Genomic DNA, 17,115 nt, shown 5'->3' with positions numbered 1-17,115 from the left:
CAAGCAAAGTAAGCTTACTGTAAGCTTACTGTAATCTGTACCTTCCCGAGCACGAGCTGAATGCTAATTGGCTGTCAACTGTCTGTAAACTCTCCAAACAATCATGTGTCATGTGTTGTCATGTGGTGTCATGTGTCATCGCGTGTCATGTCATGTGATGTCATGTGTCATGTGGTGTCATGTATCATGTGATGTCATGTGTCATGTGCTGTCATGTGTTATGTGGTGTCATATGTCATGTGTCATCTTGTGTCCTGTGGTGTCATGTGTCATCATGTGTTGTCATGTGTCATCATGTAGTGCCATGTGACGTCATGTGTTGTCAGTCATGTGGTATCATGTGGTGTCATCATGTGTCATGTGTTGTCATGTGGTGTCATGTGTCATCACGTGTTATGTGTCATTTGGTGTCAAGTGTCATGTGGTGTCATGTAGTGTCATGTCATGTGACATGACATGTGATGTCATGTGTCATGTGGTGTCATGTGTCATGTGATGTCATGTGTCATCACGTGTCATGTCACGTGTCATGTGGTGTCATGTGTCATGTATCGTCATGTCATGTGTCATGTGTTGCCATGTGATGTCATGTGTCATGTGGTGTCATGTGCCATGTCATGTGATGTCATGTGCTGTCATGTGTCATGTGGTGTGATGTGTCATGTGATGTCATGTGTCATGTGTTGTCATGTGCCATGTCATGTGATGTCATGTGTCATGTGGTGTCATGTGTCATCATGTGTCATGTGGTGTCATGTGTCTTCACATGTCATGTGGTGTCATGTGTCATGTGGTGTCATGTGTCCTGTATCGTCATGTGTCATGTGATGTCATGTGCCATGTGTTGTCATGTGATGTCATGTGTCATGTGGTGTCATGTGGTGTCATGTGTCATGTATCGTCATGTGTCGTGTCATTTCATGTGTCATGTGGTATCATGTGTCATGTGCTGTCATGTGGTGTCATGTGTCGTCTTGTGTCATCATGTGTTGTCATGTGGTGCCATGTGACGTCATGTGTCATGTGATATCATGTGGTGTCATGTGGTGTCATGTGTCATGTGTTGTCATGTGGTGTCATGTGTCATCATGTGTTGTCATGTGTCATCATGTAGTGCCATGTGACGTCATGTGTTGTCAGTCATGTGGTGTCATGTGGTGTCATGTGTCATGTGTTGTCATGTGGTGTCATGTGTCATCACGTGTCATGTGTCATTTGGTGTCATGTGTCATGTGGTATCATGTGTCATGTAGTGTCATGTGTCATGTGACATGACATGTGATGTCATGTGTCATGTGGTGTCATGTGTCATGTGGTGTCATGTGTCATCATATGTCATATGATGTCATATGTCATCACGTGTCATGTATCATGTCAGGTGTCACGTGTCATGTGTCATGTGGTGTCATGTGTCATGTATCGTCATGTGTCATGTGATGTCATGTGTTGTCATGTGGTGTCATGTCATGTATCGTCATGTGTCATGTGTTGCCATGTGATGTCATGTGTCATGTGGTGTCATGTGTCATGTGTAATGTGTCATGTGATGTCATGTGTCATGTGTCGTCGTGTGTCATCATGTGTCATGTGGTGCCATGTGTCATCACGTGTCATGTGGTGTCATGTGTCATGTGGTATCATGTGTCCTGTGATGTCATGTGTCATGTGGTGTCATGTGTCATGTATTGTCATGTCATGTGGTGTCATGTGTCATGTGGTGTCATGTGTCATCATGTGTCATGTGATGTCATGTGTCACGTGACATATGTCATGTGGTGTCATGTGTCATGTATCGTCATGTGTCATGTGATGTCATGTGTTGTCATGTGGTGTCATGTATCGTCATGTGTCATGTGTTGTCATGTGATGTCATATGTCATGTGGTGTGATGTGTCATGTGATGTCATGTGTCATGTGATGTCATGTGTCATGTGATGTCATGTGTCATGTGTCATCATGTGTCATCATGTGTCATGTGGTGTCATGTGTCATCACGTGTCATGTGGTGTCATGTGTCCTGTGATGTCATGTGTCATGTGTTGTCATGTGATGTCATGTGTCATGTGGTGTCATGTGTCATGTGGTGTCATGTGTCATGTATCGTCATGTGGTGTCATGTCATGTGTCATGTGGTGTCATGTGTTGTCACGTGGTATCATGTGTCACGTGGTGTCATGTGTCATGAGATGTCATGTGATCTCATGTGTCATGTGTCATCATGTGTCATGTGTTGTCACGTGGTGTCATGTGTCGTCACATGTCTTGTGTCATGTGTCATGAGGTGTCTTTGGGTGTCATGTGTCATGTATCGTCATGTGTCATGTGGTGTCATGTGTCATGTGATGTCATGTGTCATGTGGTGACATGTGGTGTCATGTGTCATATATCATCATGTGTCATGTGATGTCATGTGATGTCATGTGTCATGTGTTGTCATGTGTCATCACGTGTCATGTGGTGTCATGTGTCATGTGTCATGTGATGTCATGTGGTGTCATGTGATATCATGTGTCATGTGGTGTCATGTGGTGTCATGTGGTGTCATGTGTCATCATGTGTTGTCATGTGGTGCCATGTGACGTCATGTGTCATATGATATCATGTGGTGTCATGTGGTGTCGTGTGTCATCATGTGTCATGTGTTGTCATGTGGTGTCATGTGTCATCACGTGTCATGTGTCAGGTGGTGTCATGTGTCATGTAGTGTCATGTGTCATGTGATGTCATGTGTTGTCATATGATGTCATGTGGTGTCATGTGTCATCATGTGTCATGTGGTGTCATGTGTCATCACGTGTCATGTGATGTCATGTGTCATGTGATGTCATGTGTCGTCATGTGTCATGTGATGTCATGTGTCATGTGTTGTAATGTGATGTCATGTGTCATGTGGTGTCATGTGTCATGTATCGTCATGTGTCATGTGTCATGTGGTGTCATTTGATGTCATGTGTCATGTGATGTCATGTGGTGTTATGTGATGTCATGTGTTGTCACATGGTGTCATGTGTCATCACGTGTCTTGTGTCACGTGGTGTCATGTGTCATGAGGTGTCATGTGGTGTCATGTGTCATGTGTCATGTATCGTCATGTGTCATGTATCATGTATTGTCATGTCATGTGTTGTCAAGTGATGGCATGTGTCATGTGATGTCATGTGTCATGTGTCATGTGGTGACATGTGGTGTCATGTGTCATCATGTGTCATGTGTTGTCATGTGGTGTCATGTGTCATCATGTGTCATCATGTGTCATCATGTGTCATGTGTTGTCATGTGATGTCATGTGTCATCATATGTCATGTGATGTCATGTGTCATGTGGTGTCATGTGGTGTCATGTCTGTATATGTCATGTGTCATGTGGTGTCATGTGTCATGTATCGTCATGTGTCATGTGATGTAATGTGTCATGTATCATCATGTGTCATGTGATGTCATGTGTCATGTGTTGTCATGTGATGGCATGTGTCATGTGGTGTCATGTGTCGTCATGTGTCATGTGATGTCATGTGTTGTCACGTGGTATCATGTGTAATGTGGTGTCATGTGGTGTCATGTGTCATGTGATGTCATGTGTCATGTGATGTCATGTGGGGACATGTGGTGTCATGTGTCATGTATCGTCATGTGTCATATGGTGTCATGTGGTGTCATGTCTGTATATGTCATGTCATGTGGTGTCATGTGATGTCATGTGTCATGTATCGTCATATGTCATGTGTCATGTATCGTCATGTCATGTGATGTCATGTTTCATGTGTTGTCACATGGTGTCATGTGTCATGAGGTGTCATGTGGTGTCATGTGTCATGTGTCATATGATGTCATGTGGTGTCATGTGTCCTGTATCGTCATGTGTCATGTGTCATGTGGTGTCATGTATTAACATGATGTCATGTGGTGTCATGTGTCATGTGTCATGTGAAGTCATATGTCATGTTTCAAAAAATGTATATATATAGAGGAGCTTACTGTAAGATTACTGTAAGCTAACTATACTCTGTACCTTTCCGAGCATGAGCTGAATGCTAATTGGCTGTCAACTGTCTGTCAGTACTCCAAACCAGAAAGTGTTGGCAGCCATCTTGTGCCTCGGTAGACTGAGGCACAAGAAAGCAGAAAAACAAACGTGTAAAACGCAAAAAGGGGGCAGGGTAGAAACCCCCTGACCCCCTAGGCCTGCTCAGGGATCCCACAAGGACCCACAAGGCCCCCCATTTTTTTTTTACAAAAACTACAGAGTACGAGTACTGTACAAGCACGGTAATCTTACTGTAAGCTTACTGTAATCTATACCTTCCCGAGCACGAGCTGAATGCTAATTGGCTGTCAACTGTCTGTAAACACTCCAAACAATCATGTATCATGTGGTGTCATGTGTCATCACGTGTCATGTCATGTGATGTCATGTGTCATGTGATGTCATGTGTCATGTGCTGTCATGTGTTATGTGGTGTCATATGTCATGTGTCATCTTGTGTCCTGTGGTGTCATGTGGTGTCATGTGGTGTCATGTGTCATCATGTGTTGTCATGTGTCATCATGTAGTGCCATTTGACGTCATGTGTTGTCAGTCATGTGGTGTCATTTGGTGTCATGTGTCATCATGTCATGTGTTGTCATGTGGTGTCTAGTGTCATCACGTGTCATGTGTCATTTGGTGTCATGTGTCATGTGGTGTCATGTGTCATGTAGTGTCATGTGTCATGTGACATGACATGTGATGTCATGTGTCATGTGGTGTCATGTGACAAGCTTTCTGTACCTGCATGAGCTGAAAAACAAACATGTAAAACAAACATGTAAAACGCAAAAAGGGGGCAGGGTAGAAACACCCTGCCCCCTAGGCCTGCTCTGGGTGTTTCACAAGGACCCCAAAGGCCCACCCAAATTTTTTGGGGGACAAAAACCACGGGGGACGAGTACCATACGAGTCCTGTAAGCTTATTGTACCTGCACGAGCTGAATGCTAATTGGCTGTCAACTGTCTGTCAACACTCCAAACCAGAAAGTGTTGGCCGCCATCTTGTGCCTCGGTAGACTGAGGCACAAGAAAGCAGAAAAACAAACAAGTAGAACGCAAAAAGGGGGCAGGGTAGAAATCCCCTGACCCCCTAGGCCTGCTCAGGGATCCCACAAGGACCCACAAGGCCCCCCATTTTTTTTTTACAAAAACTGCAGAGTAAGAGTACTGTACAAGCAAAGTAAGCTTACTGTAAGCTTACTGTAATCTGTACCTTCCCGAGCACGAGCTGAATGCTAATTGGCTGTCAACTGTCTGTAAACTCTCCAAACAATCATGTGTCATGTGTTGTCATGTGGTGTCATGTGTCATCGCGTGTCATGTCATGTGATGTCATGTGTCATGTGGTGTCATGTATCATGTGATGTCATGTGTCATGTGCTGTCATGTGTTATGTGGTGTCATATGTCATGTGTCATCTTGTGTCCTGTGGTGTCATGTCATCATGTGTTGTCATGTGTCATCATGTAGTGCCATGTGACGTCATGTGTTGTCAGTCATGTGGTGTCATGTGGTGTCATCATGTGTCATGTGTTGTCATGTGGTGTCATGTGTCATCACGTGTTATGTGTCATTTGGTGTCATGTGTCATGTGGTATCATGTAGTGTCATGTCATGTGACATGACATGTGATGTCATGTGTCATGTGGTGTCATGTGTCATGTGGTGTCATGTGTCATCACGTGTCATGTGTCACGTGTCATGTGGTGTCATGTGTCATGTATCGTCATGTCATGTGTCATGTGTTGCCATGTGATGTCATGTCATGTGGTGTCATGTGGTGTCATGTGTCCTGTATCGTCATGTGTCATGTGATGTCATGTGCCATGTGTTGTCATGTGATGTCATGTGTCATGTGGTGTCATGTGGTGTCATGTGTCATGTATCGTCATGTGTCGTGTCATTTCATGTGTCATGTGGTATCATGTGTCATGTGCTGTCATGTGGTGTCATGTGTCGTCTTGTGTCATCATGTGTTGTCATGTGGTGCCATGTGACGTCATGTGTTATGTGATATCATGTGGTGTCATGTGGTGTCATGTGTCATGTGGTGTCATGTGTCATCATGTGTTGTCATGTGTCATCATGTAGTGCCATGTGACATCATGTGTTGTCAGTCATGTGGTGTCATGTGGTGTCATGTGTCATGTGTCATGTATCGTCATGTGTCATGTATCATGTATTGTCATGTCATGTGTTGTCATGTGATGGCATGTGTCATGTGGTGTCATGTGTCATGTGGTGACATGTGGTGTCATGTGTCATCATGTGTCATGTGTTGTCATGTGGTGTCATGTGTCATCATGTGTCATCATGTGTCATCATGTGTCATGTGTTGTCATGTGATGTCATGTGTCATGTGGTGTCATATGTCATGTGATGTCATGTGTCATGTGGTGTCATGTGGTGTCATGTCTGTATATGTCATGTGTCATGTGGTGTCATGTGTCATGTATCGTCATGTGTCATGTGATGTAATGTGTCATGTATCATCATGTGTCATGTGATGTCATGTGTCATGTGTTGTCATGTGATGGCATGTGTCATGTGGTGTCATGTGTCATGTGTCATGTATCGTCATGTGTCATGTGATGTCATGTGTTGTCACGTGGTATCATGTGTAATGTGGTGTCATGTGGTGTCATGTGTCATGTGATGTCATGTGTCATGTGATGTCATGTGGTGACATGTGGTGTCATGTGTCATGTATCGTCATGTGTCATATGGTGTCATGTGGTGTCATGTCTGTATATGTCATGTCATGTGTTGTCATGTGATGTCATGTGTCATGTATCTTCATATGTCATGTGTCATGTATCGTCATGTGTCATGTGATGTCATGTTTCATGTGTTGTCACGTGGTGTCATGTGTCATGAGGTGTCATGTGGTGTCATGTGTCATGTGTCATGTGATGTCATGTGGTGTCATGTGTCCTGTATCGTCATGTGTCATGTGTCATGTGGTGTCATGTATTGACATGATGTCATGTGGTGTCATGTGTCATGTGTCATGTGAAGTCATATGTCATGTTTCAAAAAATGTATATATATAGAGGAGCTTACTGTAAGATTACTGTAAGCTAACTATACTCTGTACCTTTCCGAGCATGAGCTGAATGCTAATTGGCTGTCAACTGTCTGTCAGTACTCCAAACCAGAAAGTGTTGGCAGCCATCTTGTGCCTCGGTAGACTGAGGCACAAGAAAGCAGAAAAACAAACGTGTAAAACGCAAAAAGGGGGCAGGGTAGAAACCCCCTGACCCCCTAGGCCTGCTCAGGGATCCCACAAGGACCCACAAGGCCCCCCATTTTTTTTTTACAAAAACTACAGAGTACGAGTACTGTACAAGCACGGTAATCTTACTGTAAGCTTACTGTAATCTATACCTTCCCGAGCACGAGCTGAATGCTAATTGGCTGTCAACTCTCTGTAAACACTCCAAACAATCATGTATCATGTGGTGTCATGTGTCATCACGTGTCATGTCATGTGATGTCATGTGTCATGTGATGTCATGTGTCATGTGCTGTCATGTGTTATGTGGTGTCATATGTCATGTGTCATCTTGTGTCCTGTGGTGTCATGTGGTGTCATGTGGTGTCATCATGTGTTGTCATGTGTCATCATGTAGTGCCATTTGACGTCATGTGTTGTCAGTCATGTGGTGTCATTTGGTGTCATGTGTCATCATGTCATGTGTTGTCATGTGGTGTCTAGTGTCATCACGTGTCATTTGGTGTCATGTGGTGTCATGTGTCATGTAGTGTCATGTGTCATGTGACATGACATGTGATGTCATGTGTCATGTGGTGTCATGTGACAAGCTTTCTGTACCTGCATGAGCTGAAAAACAAACATGTAAAACAAACATGTAAAACGCAAAAAGGGGGCAGGGTAGAAACACCCTGCCCCCTAGGCCTGCTCTGGGTGTTTCACAAGGACCCCAAAGGCCCACCCAAATTTTTTGGGGGACAAAAACCACGGGGGACGAGTACCATACGAGTCCTGTAAGCTTACTGTACCTGCACGAGCTGAATGCTAATTGGCTGTCAACTGTCTGTCAACACTCCAAACCAGAAAGTGTTGGCCGCCATCTTGTGCCTCGGTAGACTGAGGCACAAGAAAGCAGAAAAACAAACAAGTAGAACGCAAAAAGGGGGCAGGGTAGAAATCCCCTGACCCCCTAGGCCTGCTCAGGGATCCCACAAGGACCCACAAGGCCCCCCATTTTTTTTTTACAAAAACTGCAGAGTAAGAGTACTGTACAAGCAAAGTAAGCTTACTGTAAACTTACTGTAATCTGTACCTTCCCGAGCACGAGCTGAATGCTAATTGGCTGTCAACTGTCTGTAAACTCTCCAAACAATCATATGTCTTGTGTTGTCATGTGGTGTCATGTGTCATCGCGTGTCATGTCATGTGATGTCATGTGTCATGTGGTGTCATGTATCATGTGATGTCATGTGTTATGTGGTGTCATATGTCATGTGTCATCTTGTGTCCTGTGGTGTCATGTGTCATCATGTGTTGTCATGTGTCATCATGTAGTGCCATGTGACGTTATGTGTTGTCAGTCATGTGGTATCATGTGGTGTCATCATGTGTCATGTGTTGTCATGTGGTGTCATGTGTCATCACGTGTTATGTGTCATTTGGTGTCATGTGTCATGTGGTGTCATGTAGTGTCATGTCATGTGACATGACATGTGATGTCATGTGTCATGTGGTGTCATGTGTCATCACGTGTCATGTGGTGTCATGTGTCATGTATCGTCATGTCATGTGTCATGTGTTGCAAAGTGATGTCATGTGTCATATGATGTCATGTGTCATGTGGTGTCATGAGTCGTCATGTGTCATGTGCTGTCATGTGTCATGTGGTGTGATGTGTCATGTGATGTCATGTGTCATGTGTTGTCATGTGCCATGTCATGTGATGTCATGTGTCATGTGGTGTCATGTGTCATCATGTGTCATGTGGTGTCATGTGTCTTCACGTGTCATGTGGTGTCATGTGTCATGTGGTGTCATGTGTCCTGTATCGTCATGTGTCATGTGATGCCATGTGACGTCATGTGTTGTCAGTCATGTATCATCATGTGTCATGTGTTGTCATGTGGTGTCATGTGTCATTACGTGTCATGTGTCGTGTGGTGTCATGTGTCATGTGATGTCATGTGTCATGTGGTGTCATGTGTCAGGTATATTGTGGTATCAGTTATGTAGTGTCATGTGGTGTCATGTGATGTCATGTGTCATGTGGTGTCATGTGTCATCATGTGTCATATGGTGTCCTGTGTCATCACGTGTCATGTGTCATGTGGTGTCATGTATCATGTGGTGTCAAGTGTCATGTGTCACGTGATGTCATGTGTCATGTCATGTGTCATGTGATGTCATGTCATGTGGTGTCATGTGTCATCAAGTGTCATGTGTCATGTGGTATGTGGTGTCATGTGATGTCATGTGTCATGTGTTGTCATGTGATGTCATGTGTCATGTGGTGTCATGTGTCATGTGATGTCATGTGTCATGTGGTGTCATGTGTCATGTGGTGTCATGTGTCATCATGTGTCATGTGGTGTCATGTGGACTCCAAACTAGAAAGTGTTGGCCGCCATCTTGTGCCTCGGTAGACTGAGGCACAAGAAAGCAGAAAAACAAACAAGTAGAATGCAAAAAGGGGGCAGGGTAGAAACCCCCTGACCCCCTAGGCCTGCTCAGGGATCCCACAAGGACCCACAAGGCCCCCCATTTTTTTTTTACAAAAACTGCAGAGTACGAGTACTGTACAAGCACAGTAAGCTTACTGTAAGCTTACTGTAATCTGTACCTTCCTGAGCACGAGCTGAATGCTAATTGGCTGTTAACTGTCTGTAAACACTCCAAACAATCATGTGTCATGTGTTGTCACGTGATGTCATATGTCATGTGGTGTCATGTGTCATGTGCTGTCATGTGGTGTCATGTATCTTGTGGTGTCATATGTCATGTGTCATCTTGTGTCCTGTGGTGTCATGTGGTGTCATGTGTCATCATGTGATGCCAGTCATGTGTCATCATGTGTCATGTGTTGTCATGTGGTGTCATGTGTCATCACATGCCATGTGTCGTGTGGTGTCATGTGTCATGTGATGTCATGTGTCATGTGGTGTCATGTGGTGTCATGTGTCAGGTGTATTGTGGTGTCAGTTGTTATGTAGTGTCATGTGTCATCATGTGTCATGTGTCATGTGGTGTCATGTGTCATCACGTGTCATGTGGTGTCAAGTGTCATGTAGTGTCATGTGTCACGTGATGTCATGTGTCATGTCATGTGTCATGTGATGTCATGTGTCATGTGGTGTCATGTCATGTGGGGTCATGTGTCATCATGTGTCATGTCATGTATCGTCATGTGTCATGTGATGTCATGTGTCATGTGTTGTCATGTGATGTCATGTGTCATGTGGTGTCATGTGTCATGTGATGTCATGTGTCATGTGGTATGATGTGTCATGTGGTGTCATGTGTCATGTGGTGTCATGTGCCATGTATCATCATGTGATATGTGTCATGTGTCATGTGTTGTCATGTGATGTCATGTGTCATGTGGTGTCATGTGTCATGTGGTGTCATGTGTCATGTGTTGTCATGTGATGTCATGTGTCATGTGGTGTCATGTGTCATGTGGTGTCGTGTCATGTGGAGTCATATGTCATGTGTCAAAAAATGTATATATCTAGAGGAGCTTACTGTAAGATTACTGTAAGCTTACTGTACTCTGTACCTTTCCGAGCACGAGCTGAATGCTAATTGGCTGTCAACTGTCAGTCAATACTCCAAACCAGAAAGTGTTGGCAGCCATCTTGTGCCTCGGTAGACTGAGGCACAAGAAAGCAGAAAAACAAACATGTAAAACGCAAAAAGGGGCAGGGTAGGAATACCCTGCCCACTAGGCCTGCTCTGGGTGTTTCACAAGGACCCCAAAGGCCCTCCCCAAATTTTTGGGGGGACAAAAACCACGGGGGACGAGTACCATACGAGTCCTGTAAGCTTTCTGTACCTGCATGAGCTGAAAAACAAACATGTAAAACAAACATGTAAAACGCAAAAAGGGGGCAGGGTAGAAACACCCTGCCCCCTAGGCCTGCTCTGGGTGTTTCACAAGGACCCCAAAGGCCCACCCAAATTTTTTTGGGGACAAAAACCACGGGGGACGAGTACCATACGAGTCCTGTAAGCTTACTGTACCTGCACGAGCTGAATGCTAATTGGCTGTCAACTGTCTGTCAACACTCCAAACCAGAAAGTGTTGGCCGCCATCTTGTGCCTCGGTAGACTGAGGCACAAGAAAGCAGAAAAACAAACAAGTAGAACGCAAAAAGGGGGCAGGGTAGAAATCCCCTGACCCCCTAGGCCTGCTCAGGGATCCCACAAGGACCCACAAGGCCCCCCATTTTTTTTTTACAAAAACTGCAGAGTAAGAGTACTGTACAAGCAAAGTAAGCTTACTGTAAGCTTACTGTAATCTGTACCTTCCCGAGCACGAGCTGAATGCTAATTGGCTGTCAACTGTCTGTAAACTCTCCAAACAATCATGTGTCATGTGTTGTCATGTGGTGTCATGTGTCATCGCGTGTCATGTCATGTGATGTCATGTGTCATGTGGTGTCATGTGTCATCATGTGTTGTCATGTGTCATGTAGTGCCATGTGACGTCATGTGGTGTCATCATGTGTCATGTGTTGTCATGTGGTGTCATGTGTCATCACGTGTTATGTGTCATTTGGTGTCATGTGTCATGTGGTGTCATGTAGTGTCATGTCATGTGACATGACATGTGATGTCATGTGTCATGTGGTGTCATGTGTCATGTGATGTCATGTGTCATCACGTGTCATGTCACGTGTCATGTGGTGTCATGTGTCATGTATCGTCATGTCATGTGTCATGTGTTGCCATGTGATGTCATGTGTCATGTGGTGTCATGTGCCATGTCATGTGTCTTCACGTGTCATGTGGTGTCATGTGTCATGTGGTGTCATGTGTCCTGTATCGTCATGTGTCATGTGATGTCATGTGCCATGTGTTGTCATGTGATGTCATGTGGTGTCATGTGTCGTCTTGTGTCATCATGTGTTGTCATGTGACGTCATGTGTTGTCAGTCATGTGGTGTCATGTGGTGTCATGTGTCATGTGTTGTCATGTGGTATCATGTGTCATCACGTCATGTGTCATTTGGTGTCATGTGTCATGTGGTATCATGTGTCATGTAGTGTCATGTGTCATGTGACATGACATGTGATGTCATGTGTCATGTGGTGTCATGTGTCATCATATGTCATATGATGTCATGTGTCATCACGTGTCATGTATCATGTCAGGTGTCACGTGTCATGTGTCATGTATCGTCATGTGTCGTGTCATTTCATGTGTCATGTGGTATCATGTGTCATGTGCTGTCATGTGGTATCATGTGTCGTCTTGTGTCATCATGTGTTGTCATGTGGTGCCATGTGACGTCATGTGTTATGTGATATCATGTGGTATCATGTGGTGTCATGTGTCATGTGTTGTCATGTGGTGTCATGTGTCATCATGTGTTGTCATGTGTCATCATGTAGTGCCATGTGACGTCATGTGTTGTCAGTCATGTGGTGTCATGTGGTGTCATGTGTCATGTGTTGTCATGTGGTGTCATGTGTCATCACGTCATGTGTCATTTGGTGTCATGTGTCATGTGGTATCATGTGTCATGTAGTGTCATGTGTCATGTGACATGACGTGATGTCATGTGTCATGTGGTGTCATGTGTCATGTGGTGTCATGTGTCATCATATGTCATATGATGTCATGTGTCATCACGTGTCATGTATCATGTCAGGTGTCATATGTCATGTGTCATGTGGTGTCATGTGTCATGTATCGTCATGTGTCATGTGATGTCATGTGGTGTCATGTCATGTATCGTCATGTGTCATGTGTTGCCATGTGATGTCATGTGTCATGTGGTGTCATGTGTCATGTGTAATGTGTCATGTGATGTCATGTGTCATGTGTCGTCGTGTGTCATCATGTGTCATGTGGTGCCATGTGTCATCACGTGTCATGTGGTGTCATGTGTCATGTGGTATCATGTGTCCTGTGATGTCATGTGTCATGTGTTGTCGTGATGTCATGTGTCATGTGGTGTCATGTGTCATGTGGTGTCATGTGTCATGTATCGTCATGTGTCATGTGGTGTCATGTGTCATGTGGTGTCATGTGTCATCATGTGTCATGTGATGTCATGTGTCATCACGTGTCACGTCAGGTGTCACGTGACATGTGTCATGTGGTGTCATGTGTCATGTATCATCATGTCATGTGATGTCATGTGTTGTCATGTGGTGTCATGTCATGTATCGTCATGTGTCATGTGTTGTCATGTGATGTCATATGTCATGTGGTGTGATGTGTCATGTGATGTCATGTGTCATGTGATGTCATGTGTCATGTGTCATGTGTCATGTGATGTCATGTGTCATGTGTCGTCATGTGTCATCATGTGTCATGTGGTGTCATGTGTCATCACGTGTCATGTGGTGTCATGTGTTATGTGGTATCATGTGTCATGTGGTGTCATGTGTCATGTATCGTCATCTGTCGTGTCATGCCATGTGTCATGTGGTGTCATGTGTTGTCACGTGGTATCATGTGTCACGTGGTGTCATGTGTCATGAGATATCATGTGATGTCATGTGTCATGTGTCATCATGTGTCATGTGTCATCACATGTCTTGTGACATGTGGTGTCATGTGTCATGAGGTGTCTTTGGGTGTCATGTGTCATGTATCGTCATGTGTCATGTGGTGTCATGTGATGTCATGTGTCATGTGGTGACATGTGGTGTCATGTGTCATATATCATCATGTGTCATGTGATGTCATGTGATGTCATGTGTCATGTGTCATCACGTGTCATGTGGTGTCATGTGCTGTCATGTGGTGTCATGTGGTGTCATGTGTCATCATGTGTTGTCATGTGGTGCCATGTGACGTCATGTGTCATATGATATCATGTGGTGTCATGTGGTGTCGTGTGTCATCATGTGTCATGTGTTGTCATGTGTCATCACGTGTCATGTGTCAGGTGGTGTCATGTGTCATGTAGTGTCATGTGTCATGTGATGTCATGTGTTGTCATATGATGTCATGTGTCATGTGGTGTCATGTGTCATCATGTGTCATGTGGTGTCATGTGTCATCACATGTCATGTGATGTCATGTGTCGTCATGTGTCATGTGATGTCATGTGTCATGTGTTGTAATGTGATGTCATGTGTCATGTGGTGTCATGTGTCATGTGGTGTCATGTGTCATGTATCGTCATGTGTCATGTGTCATGTGGTGTCATTTGATGTCATGTGTCATGTGATGTCATGTGGTGTTATGTGATGTCATGTGTTGTCACATGGTGTCATGTGTCATCACGTGTCTTGTGTCACGTGGTGTCATGTGTCATGAGGTGTCATGTGGTGTCATGTGTCATGTGTCATGTATCGTCATGTGTCATGTATCATGTATTGTCATGTCATGTGTTGTCATGTGATGGCATGTGTCATGTGGTGTCATGTGTCATGTGTCATGTGGTGACATGTGGTGTCATGTGTCATCATGTGTCATGTGTTGTCATGTGGTGTCATGTGTCATCATGTGTCATCATGTGTCATGTGTTGTCATGTGATGTCATGTGTCATGTGGTGTCATGTGTCATGTATCGTCATGTGTCATGTGATGTAATGTGTCATGTATCGTCATGTGTCATGTGATGTCATGTGTCATGTGTTGTCATGTGATGGCATGTGTCATGTGGTGTCATGTATCGTCATGTGTCATGTGATGTCATGTGTTGTCACGTGGTATCATGTGTAATGTGGTGTCATGTGGTGTCATGTGTCATGTGATGTCATGTGTCATGTGATGTCATGTGGTGACATGTGGTGTCATGTGTCATGTATCGTCATGTGTCATATGGTGTCATGTGGTGTCATGTCTGTATATGTCATGTCATGTGGTGTCATGTGATGTCATGTGTCATGTATCGTTATATGTCATGTGTCATGTATCGTCATGTGTCATGTGATGTCATGTTTCATGTGTTGTCACGTGGTGTCATGTGTCATGAGGTGTCATGTGGTGTCATGTGTCATGTGTCATGTGATGTCATGTGTCATGTGATGTCATGTGTCATGTGGTGACATGTGGTGTCATGTGTCCTGTATCGTCATGTGTCATGTGTCATGTGGTGTCATGTATTGACATGATGTCATGTGGTGTCATGTGTCATGTGTCATGTGAAGTCATATGTCATGTTTCAAAAAATGTATATATATAGAGGAGCTTACTGTAAGATTACTGTAAGCTTACTGTACTCTGTACCTTTAGAGTACGAGCTGAATGCTAATTGGCTGTCAACTGTCTGTCAATACTCCAAACCAGAAAGTGTTGGCAGCCATCTTGTGCCTCGGTAGACTGAGGCACAAGAAAGCAGAAAAACAAACGTGAAAAACGCAAAAAGGGGACAAAAACCATGGGGGACGAGTATCATACGAGTCCTGTAAGCTTACTGTAAGCTTACTGTACTCTGTACCTGCACGAGCTGAATGCTAATTGGCTGTCAACTGTCTGTCAACACCCCAAACCAGAAAGTGTTGGCCGCCATCTTGTGCCTCGGTAGACTGAGGCACAAGAAAGCAGAAAAACAAATGTGTAGAAAGCAAAAAGGGGGCATAGATATACATATATATATATATATATATATTACCTACTGGCGGTCGCCAGTAGGTATATATAGTTAGGACCTAGTTTCCATAGGAAATCTGCAACATTCTATTGGGAATAACTTTGGTGCAAGCTGATGAATCTTTGTGAATTTCTCAAAGAAAGTGTTGGCCGCCATTTTGTGCCTCGGTAGACTGAGGCACAAGAAAGCAGAAAAACAAACAAGTAGAACGCAAAAAGGGGGCAGGGTAGAAACCCCCTGACCCCCTAGGCCGCCATCTTGTGCCTCGGTAGACTGAGGCACAAGAAAGCAGAAAAACAAATGTGTAGAAAGCAAAAACTGGACGTGGTGGTCTCAGTGTCGAGGACCGAGGTAAGGACCCTCCAGCGGGTCCGGGTGCCCCGAAGAGGAGAGGAACATGGCGGCTGCAGGCTAGCGGTCGCGATACCCTGCTCTAGCTCACACGGGCGTTCTTAACCGGGATCTCTCGGATGAGGGCTAAACTAAGGAGGCTCTTGTTTTTTATTTCTTTTTGAGCGTATATCACCGCTGCGCTGTCTTCGCATGTAAAAGACATTTATTTTCAGCTTTTGCACTTTTTCACGGAGTTGCAGTAATTTACTGAAAACCCTCTATGTTTGGGCTCGCTGGGGGTGTGTCATGTTTGAGTCCCTACCCGGCGGTAACTTACGTGTTGTCGACCCAGTCAACCTCCCACACTCTAATTGCTTCTGCTTCTGTTTCTGCATCGGCTCCCTGGAGGTGGAACCGAGCCGCCCTGGAGTGCAGACGAGAAAGGTGGGCTCGTTCTCTCCGAAGGGACACTGTAGTGGCAGCTGCAGGACCGGGGGGAGATAACCTGCAAACAGAGGCGGCGAACCGAGGCAGAGACAAGGACAACTCCGCGCAGGATTTTCCACAGCGCAAGGAGGCGAAAGGCTGTGGGAGAGACATTCTTCTAACGAACAAGGTGAAGGGGTTACAGAGAGCAGGGGAGGAGGAGGTGGTTGCTAAACAGTTGGAGGCTGGGATTTTGTTACACCCTAGCTTGGAACCTGAGAGTGAAATAAATGCAACGAGTACAACGCAAGCTATAACCCCCGCAAATAAATTGTATTCTCTCAGGAGCAGAGCTATTACTCACTGTAAACAAGTAACAAATCTGACACCTACAATACCCAGAAAAGGCCATAGGGGTAAAACATCAGCTAAAGTACGGAGCACAGTAAACAAACAAGGGAGGTTAATTCCAGAAAAACCTAACTTTATCCCAGTACTGGAGACTTCCCAGGCATCCGAGCAGGAGTTTCAAGATACTAATGCTGAGATATCGACTTGGAC

At 44.6% G+C, this 17,115-nt stretch overlaps 1 protein-coding gene across 1 annotated transcript in view; it reads right to left on the bottom strand.

Annotated features, from left to right (window-relative positions):
* LOC144826162 (uncharacterized) overlaps positions 1-16,523 on the bottom strand; it is a 133,236-nt gene extending 116,713 nt beyond the window's left edge. Inside the window, exon 1 of the mRNA XM_078684555.1 lies at positions 16,466-16,523. Coding sequence (XP_078540681.1) covers positions 16,466-16,523 — 58 coding nt within the window. The remainder of the gene's footprint in view (positions 1-16,465) is intronic.
* Between the last annotated feature and the right edge of the window lie 592 nt (positions 16,524-17,115).

Source organism: Lissotriton helveticus, chromosome 3_2 (assembly GCF_964261635.1).
Source record: "Lissotriton helveticus chromosome 3_2, aLisHel1.1, whole genome shotgun sequence".
NCBI classification, from domain to species: domain Eukaryota; kingdom Metazoa; phylum Chordata; class Amphibia; order Caudata; family Salamandridae; genus Lissotriton; species Lissotriton helveticus.
The sequence above is the reverse complement of the archived record's forward strand: the minus strand, read 5'-3'. Positions and strand labels throughout refer to the sequence as shown.